The sequence below is a fragment of the Strongylocentrotus purpuratus genome, unplaced genomic scaffold (assembly GCF_000002235.5).
Source record: "Strongylocentrotus purpuratus isolate Spur 01 unplaced genomic scaffold, Spur_5.0 spur5_scaffold_16, whole genome shotgun sequence".
Lineage (NCBI taxonomy): Eukaryota > Metazoa > Echinodermata > Echinoidea > Camarodonta > Strongylocentrotidae > Strongylocentrotus > Strongylocentrotus purpuratus.
Genome location: NW_022145601.1, coordinates 15,608,008 through 15,623,345, shown reverse-complemented (window position 1 = coordinate 15,623,345; position 15,338 = coordinate 15,608,008). Strand labels below are relative to the sequence as shown.

Below are 15,338 nucleotides of genomic sequence, written 5' to 3'. Positions count from 1 at the left end.
GTATGCAGAAAATGTGAATGTGTTGTTTGTTGTGTATCATTTGTAAATACATGTATATTAGTGTTATAAAAGTCAGAAGGATCAACATTTGGATAATAAAGGCAACTGGCTCAGGGCGAAAAGAAATGCTCATGATTGAGCAAATCACCTAGCTTAGGGCCAGATTCATATTAAAAAAGGAAAAAAATATATTTCCACAACAAAATTGGGCTTCCTAGAGGTATATTTTTAAAGGTTGAGCTACCTATAAAGTATAGTGTAAGACAAAAAATATAAAGGAAGGGTTTTTTTTCTTGTTTTTTTTTCTTAATTGTTCGTTTGTTTTTGTGCTTGTTGTGTATTTTTGCTTTACTGCTTTGACTATGAGAATTCAGTTCTTATTCCCAATTGCTCTCACTTTCTATCAATTTGCTATCGCGGTTATCTGTGGTTAAATCTTCCACAAATGTCTAATTATGGTCCTTCTTTTCATGTGGAACTGCAGCACGAAATAAGAGCTTTTTCTCTTTTCATTTCCTTTTCTCATTCAAACAAGACTTTCTAATTTCAACATGTGCATGGAAGATAAATATCCAAATTGATGAGGACACACATTAAAAACCACCTGCCCACTTTCAGCAGAGGGTTATTCACATTAATAGATCAACTTTGGAAGCCACTACTGATGTGAGATGGCAAAAAGCCAATTAATTTGTGATGGTTACTTCATGGAAAACACCCGAGGAAAGGTCGTTTGTTGATCGGAATATAGACTCTTTGATATGCATTCGTGCCCATACATGCATGCCCAATGATCTATTAGAGAGGATAAAATTGACAACAAGTTGCCCTTTGTCGGCTAATATGTGCTGCACATGACAATTGGGAAAGAAATAGTGAACACAAAAATTAACCCAATATTTGATAATTGTTCACTTTCTTGTCCTCTTCCTTTCATCCGAATGTATTTACCTGTAAGTATTCCGATCAGTTTTGTTTTGTCTTCCTTAGTTTGACAAGTTTTCCTGTTATTACCCCCCCCCCCCCCCCAACATGCCTCTCTCTCTCTCTCTCTTTCTTCTTTTTCTTCTTCTTTTCTTCTCTCTCTCCCTTATTTCACTTCTGATCTTGCTCTCTCTCTCTTTCTCTTTCTTTCTCTCTCTATCTCTCTCTCTCTCTCTCTCTCTCTCCCTTTCCCCTCTCTTCTTCCCTTGCCTTTCTTCCTCCCTCCCCCTCTTTCTTTCTCTTCCTTCTCACATTCTTGTACAAACACCCTTTCAGTCTCTCTCTCTCTCTCTCTCTCTCTCTCTTTCCTTCTTTCCCTTTAACTTTATCCTCTTACATGTTTTATCCTACACAAATTATAACATCAATTCTAGTACTCACAATAAAAACAAGTCCTCTCTTTTAACAATGTTTTCAGCCGACGTCATTTATGGCAAAATGCCAATGCACGTTTATTTTTCATTTAAGTAGAATCGTGAGCAAACGGAACTTCAGTTCTATTGATGATATTGTTGTCAACATTTGTGACGAATTTATTACTCTTGGTAAAAAGAACCTTAACAATGAGAACAAAACGCACAAATCTCATTAATTTGGCATCATGCTTGTTAAACCGACGATTATATATTATCATTTCTCATGAGACTGTTGTGGAATTCTTCTTCTTTGTCTTCTCTTTCTTCTTCTACTTGTTCTTCTTCTACTTCTTCTACTACTTCTCCTCCTTATCCTTCTCCTTCCCCACCTAATTTTTCCTTCCTCTTCTCCTTCTTCTCCTCCTCCTCCCTCTCTCCCTCTCCCTCCCTCTCTCTCTCTCCCTCTCCACGTTTCATAGGAAGACTCATGTAATACTGTTGATTATGTAATCAACCAGTATATGTCATTCCCTGTTGCTTCACTCTTCCAAGAAACGAAGCTCATTAAGAATAATAATCAGTACTTGTTATGAATGTTTTTTGGAATGATCAGTAGTTCACAGCTCCCTTTTGTGAATACATATCTAATGAGGGGGATACGATAAGAAGAAATTCGTACGGCTTCATAAGAAGGCCTACTGGTCAAAATGTAAACATCAATACAATTTGAAAGGGCAATTTGTAAAGAGTGACAATAGCCTCTGAAATATTAAAGCGGTGCTTAGGTTGTTGAAATTATCACTTTTTAATATATATAACTCTATTCTGCATAAGAAGAATGATTTAAAGATCAATCCGGCGCAAATGCTCTCTCCAATTTGTCTAACTTTTGATGTATTTTACGGTTGTACTTATCTTTCTTTCTCCATCCCTCCTTCCATTTCTCTCTCTCTCTCCCTTCCACTCCTCTCTCTCTCTCTCTCTCTCTCTCCCTCCCTCTCTCTCTCTCCCTTTCTCTCTCTCCCTCCCCTCTCTCTCTCTCTCTCCCTCTCTCTCCACACTCTCCCTCCCTCTTTCCACCATATTTATTTCATCTCTCCAAGTAATATCGCACTTCATTTTCTCCCTCTCTCTCTCTCTCTCTCTCTCTCTCTCCCTCCCCTCTCTCTCTCTCTCTCCCTCTCTCTCCACACTCTCCCTCCCTCTTTCCACCATATTTCTTTCATCTCTCCAACTAATATCGCACTTCAGTTTTCCCCCTTCTCTCTCTCTCTCTCTCTCTCTCTCTCTCTCTCTCTCATTCCGTCCATCTCTCTTTCGACAATGACATTAATCAATAAATCAGTTCAAGAGTCTGTGGTATGAGGTAGTCAAGACAGTTTTCTTGGTGTTTATTTAATGCAGCTTCATTATATATATATTTTTTTCAAATTATGTGTAACAATATAAACCTCTTGAAACATCAGGTCACTCCAACCCACGAGGCAAAAAAAAAATAACAATAATAATGGATGCATTTCAATTCCTTTGCTCTCCCTCCTCCTCCTCTCCGTCCCAGAAAACAAACAAAAAATCCATATGTAAATTTGCTTGAATAATTATCAGCAGTAGGCAAAAAACACACATGTATTATTACAGAAAGCTATTCATGAATATTCAAATAGGTTACACACATGGCTTATGAATTATTCATGACACGATGAATGAAAACATTTGTACATAAATGTTTGCTTTTGACATAAAGCTACATCACACATTTTTAAAAAAGATGCAATTATTTTAAATTCTCTTTGTTCCAAGCATTTTAAAAGAAAATGCTGAAGAAACAATCTCATCCGAACAAATGGCGTCGCAATATCATCTCCTAAAATCGGTTTCATGGGAAGAGGGCGATGGAAAATCTGAATCCGAGATGGATCTATTGCCTATCACAGCCAGAAAGGCATTAGCTCTGTGTTAAAGTATATACAAGTCAATGCCGTTCTGGCTACAAAAAGACAATACCATCACTACATATCTGCAGTCATAATCCTCATCATTCAGATTCTCCGCTTTAACGACCTTTTGGCACAAACCCGACCCATCATACGTTGGCCTTTCGGTCTTTTCTATACTACTTCAAACCACTCCGAGAGAAATGTCTCTCGGCTACGGTCTATTCTATTTGCAACAATCGGTTCCCAAATGCCTTTTGATTCTCACATTCAGTGCACACACATAGAGAAATCAGTTTCTAACCACTGTACAAAATATCACATTTCGTCTATTTGGAGCCGGAAGGGCGTTAACTCATATACTTCAACACAGAGTTAATGCCCTCCTGGCTCTGAACATACGATTGACTCTTTTATTTTTCTGATTTAAAAGCAAGATTTCTAAAGGCTTTCCATCATGATGTGAGAAATGCTTCAAATTCTTAATCCTAGCTTCCAGCCCCCTTCCCAAACCCCCAATAGCATGTACAACCCCCTTTCCTGTTAGGATCGTCTGCCAAGAGCCAGAAGGGTGTTAAGATGCATCCTTCGACCCTCCTGGCTCTCAGTAGATAGTGTATCCTTACAATATTACTTAGCAATGTCAAATGAATGTCATCCTTTTTAAAGCTCCCCATGAAGCCATTATTTTCCTCTTTTTTTGAGGGGGGAGGGGGTAGGGGTAGGGAGAGCAGTAGTTCATCTCATCCTCCTCTCGAGATATAGCTTCAAGCTCAACAACTTGCGTCAAATCTTTGAATTACACCAAGGAACCTACCCAGAAGCGGCATTTGGCATTGGAAACGAATATGTTGCAAAAACGTACAAGACATTCCGACCTAGTGGATATCTACTGCATAGTCAACACTACAATAACACTTTTCTCCATTTTTCGTTATCAATTTTTAGACATTACATCAGCAGTACATTTTCAGCAATGTACACACACAAAATTCTTTCTGCCCATCGGGTGTTTTCACCTCCACTGCGAGAAATAAACAATAACACTTTGACTATTGTTTGTATCATCATTAAAATTCTGAAAATGATATAATATATATATATATTTTTAAACATATACATATATTTCTGAGACCCTTGTACAGTATCTACATGTACACTTGCATCAGCTTTTAAAACGAGACATGAGAAACACACACACTGTACAAATGGAGAGAATCATGCGCTAGTTACAATAAAAGCATTGATTTTTTAGCATTTCTCAATCTCCTAATCCACATAATTATTCTGTACAAAGCAATACTATTATATATTTACGAAATGTACATACCCATACATGCGTGATTTAGTAGTGCTTTTGGCCGTTTTGACGCACGTGATCACATTTGAACAGTGAGGTTAGTTCCACATATTTTCCATCCTCTGATTAAAAAAAAAATTAAAAATCAGAAATGGGGCCCCTCGTAGGGCACACGCACGCAGACACCCACAAACACACACACACACACTGACCGAGTGGATCTCAAGATGCCTTGCCTTAGCTTTAGCCCAACATGACAACAAACCATGGATTCAAAATAATAGTAGCACCAGTTTTAAATTTGATTCTTTCTTAGATCTCTGTCATGTTTCATGATGCTCAAAGCACTGTAGACAAAGCAAAAAGACTTCGGTATTTTTGTTATGTTTGGCCAGAAAAAATTCAGATAAGTAAATTCCAACTTCAGGTCTTTCCTTTTTCTTTAAAAAAAAAAAGCAACTGAAAAATTGCTACACATGTACAGTTTATTAATGCCCTTGTGAATCTTCATTTAATCATTTCTTTTTGAAATGATTAACTGTTTCTTTCAGCTGGTCCCCTATTTCTGGCAACGACAAAAATACAAATGCATTTCAATTTTCAAGCAGGTCAATATATTTCAAACATAAGACACGTATTCCACACACTAAAATTTATGTTATAATGATGATATAACCAAGCTAAAAGCTAAAGATGCGGGAAGGGGAACTAACGGTCACAAAGCAATTTTAATAAATAAATTCTGATTAAAAATATTTAAAAAATCAATGCTTCCTAGTCTTTCATTCCGAGAAACTGCATAGCCACACACCTGGACTTAATCGATATCTTTTGTTATTGATGGGAGATGGTTTAAATGTAGTTTAATTATTATAAGAGTGTTGGTGTTTTTGTTGAGGCTATAATATTTTAACCAATGTTTAAGAGAGGAAGAATAGTGGCAGAGCAATAAGAAAAGTGTCAAAACTGCCAATTTGAAAGAAACAAAAAAGAGAGGGAATAAATCAATGTTTTTTTTTAATTTTTTGTATCCAAGTCTGGGTGGGCCAAACTCTGTGTAGAGATGGCTCTGGTTTATACCCATGTGCACATTAATCATGATGGTTTCTAACTTTTCTTTGATGGTGGAAACCCATTCTCATATGGCAGAGAAAAATAGAGTCGAGGCAGCCATTCATACCTATAATCACCCATTCCATAAAACTTGAATTCTTAAAATCAAATCCGGGTGAAATTCAAATAGAATCAAATACAAATACAATCCGCCGTAATGCCCATTCAACCCTAAACTGAATACATCTTCTCATGTTCTGATTATCCTACGACCTTTCCACCCCTTTGAATTTGCTGTGGATTTTTGAAGAACAATTCTGTCATTGGCATACCAGTAAACTGTGTGGCTATCTAGTCATAACAGCCTTATCTCGCAACTTTGTTACTCCTTTTATTCGCATTGTTTGGCACTATGCTCTCTACAAGACATGACTTTACAAAAAATGGGGGTATATACCTATACATCAATGTGACCTAAAAAGTATTATATTTTTTTAATAAAATGCAGCATTTTGTAATTTTCACCATGAAAATAAACATACTGACCGAAACAATTTAACTGCACAGTGAATCACGAGCTCCTACTAATTAAACAGCGAAAATGAAAATAAAACAAAATTACAATACATTATATACAAAAGAAAGGACAAGAAATGGTTTTGCCTTTAACATCAAAGCTTTTGTACATTAATTGACATAAATGAGGTATTTTTTTTTTATGAAGATGACTTGTTTACAAGAAAATTAAAAATTGATTGATCAAAATCAAGAATTCATTTATTAGAATAAAAATGCTTTACGTAAAAATTTCAATAAAAGTACCTAGAATGGCCTATTCTAAAAGGTGAACCTACAGAGCATGCATAAAAGTTAAGCCTTATCCACTGCCACATGTCAGCTCTGATCAGAGCCAAACAGTTGTCAACTCTGTGTATGAGGATACAAGTCCTTCTCGCTCTTAAGAGGTGAAATGCTCTACGAGCTTCAACATGAGCTTTGTCGGGCTACTCTTAGCAAAATAACAAAGGTGGCAAAATCTGGAATTGCCCCAAACATTATCACTATTGGTGTGCCTCAGGGGTGTGTATTATCCCCAGTGCTATTTCAACTGTACACAAGTGACTGTGTTAGCACGGAGGCCAATGTGAATACAGTATGAATTTAATTTCAATATTCCAATAGCAAAACAGAAATTATTAGGATCACACCCGACATGGAATCCATACTTGAAATACAGACGAAGAAAGAAAAAAAATCAAACTACCAAAAAGAAGGGGAATGAGAGATAATGGTTCACAAATCACAAGTCAAAATACCTAGCCATAATACTGCTTCACTCTTACGTATATATAGTATATTTCTGTTATCATATATGTTCTATATATATATTTACATGCATGTTGATATATTTATATGTATTTATCCCTGTATCTACATAAAATTCTTTACAAGCAAAATCAGCTTTGCAGACCGTTTCATTATTAGCTCCTTTTCAGACTATGCCAAACATGATAAAATCATAGTCCACTGTAGTACAATATAGGCATAGGAAACATTAGGACACAACAAATATTTGAAAACAATTTCCTCCCTACTCAACAAATTAAAATGCTGATATTTCATTCAAAACATACACACACAAATTCTTCCACAAAAATTGTTTAAACAAACAAACAAACAAAAGAATAAAAATCACAATACCTACTGATTTACTCGTCAAAAAGCTGTTTTGAAAACGACCATCAAATTCCAAATTACAACAAGACTAATAACAAACAACAGCATGGAACAACGATGCTAGTAAACAATAAAAATGAGAATAAAATAATCAAAAATTACCCGTTTTTTATTTCTTTCAATCTATTTCAAAGCAAGGAACCAACACAAATGGTTTCCCTAGCCGTACAAAAACAACAAAAAAGACAGAAAATAAAGAACATTCAGTCTCACCAAAACCATAGTTATTCTTTATCTTCTTCCTGAAAAAGTACTAATTATGTTTCTCTCTTCCTGATATCATATTAGAGCATCTTTCTCTTTTTTTTCTCCACTATTTTGCTTCGATTATGATTATCATTCCTGCCATTCACCTCCAAAGTACATGCCGCACAAATAAAACCTTCTTTATCTCTTTTCAGTACTTAAGAATTTAAAAAAATGCACAAATATAAACAAAAAGGCTTGTCACGATATCATCTTCTCATCTTAGAAATGTCATAGAAATGTGTATCTTTGTCAAGAGAAAATTGATGCAATCTTTGTTGCTTTTTGCCACCATCAATCTATGATTTTGTGATCAATTTGATTGTATACTTAATAAATTTATATATTTATCAGATATTTAAAAGATTTAAGAGATGTTGGTGATTTTTTTTGCAGTTCACATTTCAGACGAATTACCTTCTCTGCAATGAACTTCTATCAATTCACAAAAAACCCAAACAAATTCATGGCATTTAAAAGTTAAAAGCTTGAGCTAAAGATAACAGATGGTTTAAGGCAATAACATCAAACATACAAGAAGCCGTATGAGGTTTCATTCCTTGAAAGAAAGCTACTTCTCTGTCCCCATTTCACTCCCTTCACGAGCAACGTGCGTGAATTCCCGACATTTTTGCGACCCTCTTCTTTTTTTGAAATAAAAGAAGTCTTTTCGTTATTTTGCAACAAAAAGCCACAAAAACACAACAACATAGAGGGAGAGAGGAGTACGACATGGGTTACGAACAAGTTTTTAACAGCAACATATCTTATGGCCCCATTCACACCGGCTACAAAACAGACCCCAAACCGACTATAGACCAAACAAAAGGTTATATCACCACACTAATAGCCAAGAGTCAGTGCGGAGCCAGTTTGGCGGTGTGAAGGGGTATCACCAAACTCGGACACGGAAGAGAAAATAGATTTTTTTTGATTGTCGTGCACTGTTAAGAGGTGATTTTGAGGTTAGCATCAATCAATCTATCAATACTTTTAATAGTTTTTATTCACCTAGTGGAACACAACGTTAATGAGGTATTTTATTGACATTTCAATAGACGTTGAAGCGAAACAAGATTTTTTTTTTCTCCTTAAAATTGTTTTGTAAGGCAAGATAAAAAATATCGCACCAATTTGCCCAAAAACATGAGGTAAAAGTTTTTTGAAGGAAGTTAGGCAATTTCTTTCTTTTTTTTTCAGATTCAAAATGAGAACATATTCCAGCTGCAAATATGAGATTATAATAACAATGAACAAACAATAAAATTCATGCAAAAACGTATCCATAACTCCAACCATCACTATAGAAATATCTGAGTCATTCAACAAACATAAACCAGATAAAATAATATAGAATAGCTGCTTGTCAAATACTCGAAAACTAGCGGACATAAAAAAAATTGTAATTAAAACAAAAAAAATCCTCATTATTGTCTGAATCAAATCATACAATGCTCTGTCATGAATAAAAGTCTGTCAAAGTATTGACAAAGAATTCAAATGTACATCCATGAAAACATATCTAGGAAACAAATATATAATATTCATTGGCAGTGATCTTAGTCTTATACACAAGAATTTTGAAATGCTGGCAACAAAAATCTAAAAAAATTGAATATACATCACATTATGTATATCATATATCTACATATATATATATCTATATATGCTTGTAAATTTGTTATGCATACTTTATTTGCAAAGTAACGGAAACATCTCTGAAACACGTACATGGCTGCGAAGAGAAACGAAAGGGTTGCGATGGCTATAGTGTAACGCAGGGATGAGAAATGGAGTCATCGATATGCAAAATTACAGCGGTCGACTCGAAACGAGTAACGTTTGGCATCTAATTCACACATAGACAGCGTTGACTGTATGTACACGAAGCAGTGGACGTCAATATAAGTGACAAGGGTTTACTACTTCAGACGAGCTAAGAGCGAGGACAGAAATAACTCAGGCACTACGTCTCCTTCACGATGCGGGTTTGTTGGCGCGATATGGACGTAAGCGTTGCCGTGGCGTTACCAGCTTCCTCCGGCGCACAGCTACATTACATCATCCTCTGGATTCACAGACAGACTCTTGGTTTGCGACGACCTGAAACTCTTTCATTGATGCAAACACCGGAGTCCACCACCTTCCCCTGTTCCGATTCAAACCTGCCCGTCAGAGTCCCTCAGGTATAACCTACACCTCACTTTGCGGACACCTAACAACGTCCTCCTTTTTTGATGTCTCTGAAGATTCTTCAATGTCCTCTATTTCTTGCTTCACCACCACTTTCTTCTTTTCCGCCACCTTCTGTGCATCTTTCACATCACCAGAGTCTAAACTACTGTCCCTGTTTGGTGGTGATTGGTCTAATCTCTCTTCCTTCTCCTTCTCTTTCTCCTCCTCCTCTTTCCCCTTCTCTCCATCCTTGGTGGCCTCATCGCCTTTTCCTTTCTGGGACCTCTGCAGATCTCTCCGGAGCTGGTCTCTCTCTTCCTCCAGATCCCTCACTCGATCCTTGAGGTATTCGTTCTGAGATCCCAGGCGTTCATTGTCCCTGCCGATCTCGTTGGACTTCTCGCTTCGTCGGCTCCGGGCCAGCTCCAGGTCTCGCTTGAGGCGCTGGCGTGACTCGTTGGACTCCCGGAGCTTCCTCTCGTACTCGATCCTGACCCGGTCAAGCTCCTTGCGCAGCGAGCGCTTGGATTCCATGGCCTCCCTGATCTTGTCTTTCTTGGTCAGTCTCAAGAACTCCATCTCCTGCAAAGAACGATCAAGCACACAACATGATAAGTTTACGGAACAGTTAGTTATCGCAATGTTCAACAAATCCCTTCTGTTCTTATGAGCTCCTTCTGCATTTTATGAATACTAAAGTAAGATTTCCTTTAGGTGGGGCTCAGCAATAACAGACACAAGAGACACGTGCCCAAAATTCAAGCCCGGACCACTAAAATTTTGAAATTTTTACAAAGGGCTTGTTCATAAAGACCGTAAAAAGTTCAATCCTGACCCCCTTGCACAAAATTTAGTGTGAAGCCCTGCTTAAGATTCTTTTTTACAACTTCTTCACTGATCTTTCAAGAGGTTAAATCACATTTCCATCATTCACTGAAATGGTTATTACTTCCACTCTGGTCTTCATATCTAACCTAACTGTAACCTTAAACCTAAATCTAAACCTAACCAACCCATAAAACTTTGCCAGAGCCAAAGTCAGGTCACCCAAACATCATTATCATAGACACAAAAAACACTGTCTTGGGGTGTCAGAAATTGAAACCAACCGGTAAAACTTTGCCAGAGGCCACAGTCAGGTCACCCAATACACCAACATCATGGACACCAACAAGACTGTCTTGGGCTGCCAGAAGGGTCAAAGGGTCGAAGGGTGAAAGGTCATTGAGAGATTCTTACCTGTTGGAAATTCCTCTTGGCCGCGAGTGCGCCCTGTAACCTCTCCTCCTGCCTGATTCGTATCCTGGCCAGCTCGTGGAGGAGCTTCTCCCGCCCCGCCCTGGTGTCCAGGGCGTCGCTCTCCAGGAGCATCTTCTTGACCATCTCAATCTCCTGCTCCATCGTGCTCTCAGGATGGACTTCAAGGTCTTCTGTAAGGGGTTCAAAGGTCAGAGGTCGGGTTAGGACTAGGCAATTGCATCACGTAATGGTGGGAATACATGTAGTATCTCTATCTCTTTCTGTTTTTTTTTTTATCTTGATCTACTTGTTTCTTTTCTCTTATCATTTCTCTTTCTATCTCTACTTTTATCCCTCCTTCTTTCTTTCTCTCTCTCCCTCCCTCTCTTTCTACCTCTATCTCTCTGTCCTGTTGCTATAATATACTTCTTTCTCTTTCTCCTATGTCCTATATTCCTATCCTTATCTCCATTTTTCTTTTGTACCTCTCTCTTCCAAAAATCTCCCCTCATCTTGTCCACTCCTCCTTTCCTCCAATCTATCTCCCCTTTCTATTTTTCTCCTTCCAATCCTCTCCATCCTATTTCATCTTTCGTATTTTCTTCCTCTCTTCCCTTCCCTCTCCCCGTGTCTATCCTTTCCCTCACTTTCTGTCTCTCTTGCAGCCCCCCCCCCCCCCATCCCCCTCCCCACCTCCTCTGAATCTCCCCTTCCAAGATCCCTCATACCCTTCCTCCTGTACCCTTAACCATTTCCTCTCTGCTTTCCCTTTTCCCCCCTTTCTCTTCCTCTTATTACTCACCGCGCATTCTTCAAGTCATTGCTGCAGTATCTTTCAAAGAATGTTACCCCTTTTCATGTAAATGTTGTCCCATCTAAGCTACCTTTAATACTCACCGCATTTAATGTCTCTTTCTTTCTCTCCATCTGGCGACATCGATTCTTTGGATGATGGTGATAGTTTCAAGGGTGGCGCCAAGGCAACATTGGGTGCAAACTGGCTGTCAAACCTGGGGGGAAAAAGTTTATATTTTAGGGTGTTGTAAAACTATGCCTCACAAACTGTTGCAGTCCTCTTTCTGATGTTCACAATGTCTACAAGATTGAACCAATGTCTGAAACAATGAATAAGTCTAGTTAGATCTCACTTCCAAGAACTATAATAATACTGACCATTTCTTGATACTTTTCTTTCTGTTTGATTGGGGGATGAGCATTGATGTGTTGTAGGTTTGGAACAATATCAATACAGAACGGACAATTTTAAGTTTATTTTCTAATTTGTCCATTATTAAAATAACAGAGCAAAACAAAACATCACAATGTAATTGTTTCTTAGGAAAGGGTAAGGAAGGGAAGTGTTCCGACAATTTTACAGTAGTGACATAGAAACTGTAACGAGTACAGCACCAACTCTCTGTTATACCATCACAAACTTCATTATGAATGGTGACCATTTCTCATGTCTCCCTCCCTACTACATGTAGCAATAAGCATTATACTTACTTGGAAGCTGCAGTGTGGGGCACCACTCTCTCTGGGTTGAGGAGGACTGGAGGTCCCATGCTGAGGTAGGTTGGCATCCCACGGCTGAAGGGCAAAACAAAGAAACAAAAAATGAATACAGATCAGAGGCTGGTTCACACTGGACCAAAAAAATATGGCATAGCTGAGTTCACACTAAACTTTTAACAAGAGGGCTTCAGAAAAACTGTTTCAATTTGGGGTCTGTGTGTGCCAGACCCTTCTATAAATTGTGATTACTTCTTGTTTTTGTTATTTTTGGTGTTTTGTTTTGTTTGTTTGTTTGTTGTTGTTGTGCTTTTTTTTAGGGGGGGGGGGAGGGGGCTCGAGAAGAATTTGAGAGTCTGTGCTTAGCCTTATAGTAGTCCAGTATGTGTTAAGCCCTGCATATGAGCACAGAAATTGCCCAACCCTCAGTTTTACTACACACAAACATGTCTATTTGAATATGTCGTTTTAAGTTGAAACACATAGGTTTTCCCCCCTCTGAACAGGAAAAATCACAGATATTCAAACTGACAGGATCTAAGTTTGAGACCTTATGACACTTGTCTGCTTCTAGCTTTCATCACACCCATTGTTCCTTTCCTTCGGGGAGATTAAAATCATTCCCACAATCCTCTATTCTTTAACCACGCTGCTTCCTCTCCCCGCTTCCTCCCTCCGCAAACACAAAAGCTACTTCTTAACCTTCAAGGTCAATGTGTATTCAGTCCGGACTGAAAACACACATTCAGAATGTACGGGCGTAAACTTGTATGTATGCGGAACGAATGCAAGTAGGCCCATGGCAAATTATGAAGCCTATCTATGTATGTGTATATTCACATCAAGAATTGACTTGCTATTTCTGAAAAGCTTATTATCGGGAATGGAATTAATCATTGGTTCATTGACATACTTGTAGCCAGATTGAAATAGCTGTAAGGAGGTGATCAACCACTTGTTAAGAACTAGAATCATATCAATGATTGTTTGATCTTCACACGACCTCATAAATGTATATGACCATCCATGTAAGGTCACTTTTTATATATACTTGCATCTTACAACTGTCTGTATCTAAAAGGCCAGCCTGAAACTCTTTAATTTCTCAAGCTTGTATTGTCTGTCACGAAGTTGCGCTTGCATGGATTCGGTAAGTAATCGTCTTACACTAGATGGAGATCCTGCATGGCCACTTCCGATAAATACACATCAAAAAAAAACTTATATCCTCCCTTTCTTACGTTTCTACTGATTGTCCAGAGGAGATTAGCGATTTCGCAACGTCCTGATCAATGACCTCGAGGTCAAACCACTATCCTCGCCACAGACGAGAAAGTAACCGTCAGACATCCTGCTATATTAGACTTGAGCAATATTTTTCTACCAACTTTAATAATTGTGACAAACGGTGATGGTTGAAAGGAAATTGTGCTCCGCTCACATGACCTTTTTTGGGAAACCGAAGTCAAAAGAGAAAGTCTTTGGAAGAACCGCCAATCTAAAGACCAGTTTATTCAATAGGTATTGATTTCTATAAAGTGCTATTGTAGGGGCAATGCCTGATACATACTGGCAAGTGGTAAGTGATATGTGATATGTGCCCCAAAATAACATCTTTATCGATGTTATTATTATGACTGATACCACTGCAAGGCCAGGTTCAGACAAGACAAAGTAAACCTGCATCAAAACAAAATTGTGGCAAAATAAAAAACTTTAGGCGAGTGATATGAATAGCAAAGTGCTATAAACTAGTACAGATAAGCTTTAAGACTAGTTTATTCAATATGTATTCATTTCTGTAAAGACTCGAGTGCAAATGTAGGGACAATGCCTGATATATACTGGCGAGTGATATATATATGCCTAAAATAACATCTTTATCATTGTTATTATTATGACTGATACCACTGTGAGGCTTGGTTCAGACATGACAAAGAAAACCGCATCAAAACAAAATTGAGGCTAAATAAAAAATAAAAAATTATGTTCGATTAGGGCGAGTGATATGAATAGCAAAGTGCAACAAAGGCCTCAAAGGTCCGCATACTCTATGACCTACATGTATGTGTTATAACATCAATATTTGTGATGCATCTATCTTATATCACTTTGCCTTTGCCTTTATCTTCAGGTGGTTTACTTTGTCACATTCGAATGAGCCTGTATCGTCTTCATTTCTTACCTGTCTCTGACGAGAACCGTGCCGTGGTCTGGAAGCAGTCCCATCTTACCGCCGCCGCCGCCCTCTTTGTTGAGGATGCTCGGCGACCAGGGACGGAAAGCGGAGGGTCTCTGGAAGGGCGTCGACCCCGGCCATGACGACGTGATGATCGCATCTTTCCCCATCTCGTCGTCGTCTTCCCCTCCTTCTCCTTTGTGTCTCTTGGCATTCCCGTTCTCATCGAGCCCCTGCTGTAAAAGATAAAAAGAAATATAGTTTTGATTAATTAGGGTTGTTTATATCTCTCAGTATGTAGCGCAAATTTCAAGCAATGATTTGAATGAATCTGTTGCCAGATTTAGCCCAATAGACCATCAATATATTATATGACCCTACAATGCAAAGCATAATATATATATGCCAAAGCTATAGATAAATAATCACAGCATTATCATTATTGCCACTATCATTATCATCACCAACATCACAATCTTCATCAACATCATCATTATCATCATCATCGCGACAAAAATGAATAATGGAGAGATATAGAGGGAGAGAGAGAGAGAGAGAGGGAGAAAGAGGGAAGAGAGAAGGCAAAACAGATAACAAAGACCTCCCCCCCTTCACCCTTTCAC

At 38.1% G+C, this 15,338-nt stretch overlaps 1 protein-coding gene across 1 annotated transcript; it reads right to left on the bottom strand.

The window, feature by feature from the left end:
• Nucleotides 1–8,798: 8,798 nt before the first annotated feature.
• On the bottom strand, nucleotides 8,799–14,974 carry LOC592889 (ski oncogene). The gene is made up of 5 exons (XM_030986890.1): nucleotides 14,722–14,974; nucleotides 12,531–12,614; nucleotides 11,922–12,034; nucleotides 11,025–11,215; nucleotides 8,799–10,367 (listed from the first exon to the last, which is right to left on the bottom strand). The coding sequence occupies exons 1-5, from the start codon at nucleotides 14,883–14,885 to the stop codon at nucleotides 9,804–9,806; spliced, it is 1,116 nt and encodes a 371-aa protein (XP_030842750.1). The 5' UTR covers nucleotides 14,886–14,974; the 3' UTR covers nucleotides 8,799–9,803.
• Nucleotides 14,975–15,338: the final 364 nt, after the last annotated feature.

Coding starts and splice junctions, on each gene's coding strand:
- LOC592889 (XM_030986890.1), bottom strand. CDS start 14,885: ATGGGGAAAGATGCGATCATCACGTCGTCATGGCCGGGGTCGACGCCC. Junction 12,615..14,721: donor ACGGTTCTCGTCAGAGACAG/GTAAGAAATGAA, acceptor TTTGCCCTTCAG/CCGTGGGATGCCAACCTACC. Junction 10,368..11,024: donor CCAAGAGGAATTTCCAACAG/GTAAGAATCTCT, acceptor CGTTCTTTGCAG/GAGATGGAGTTCTTGAGACT.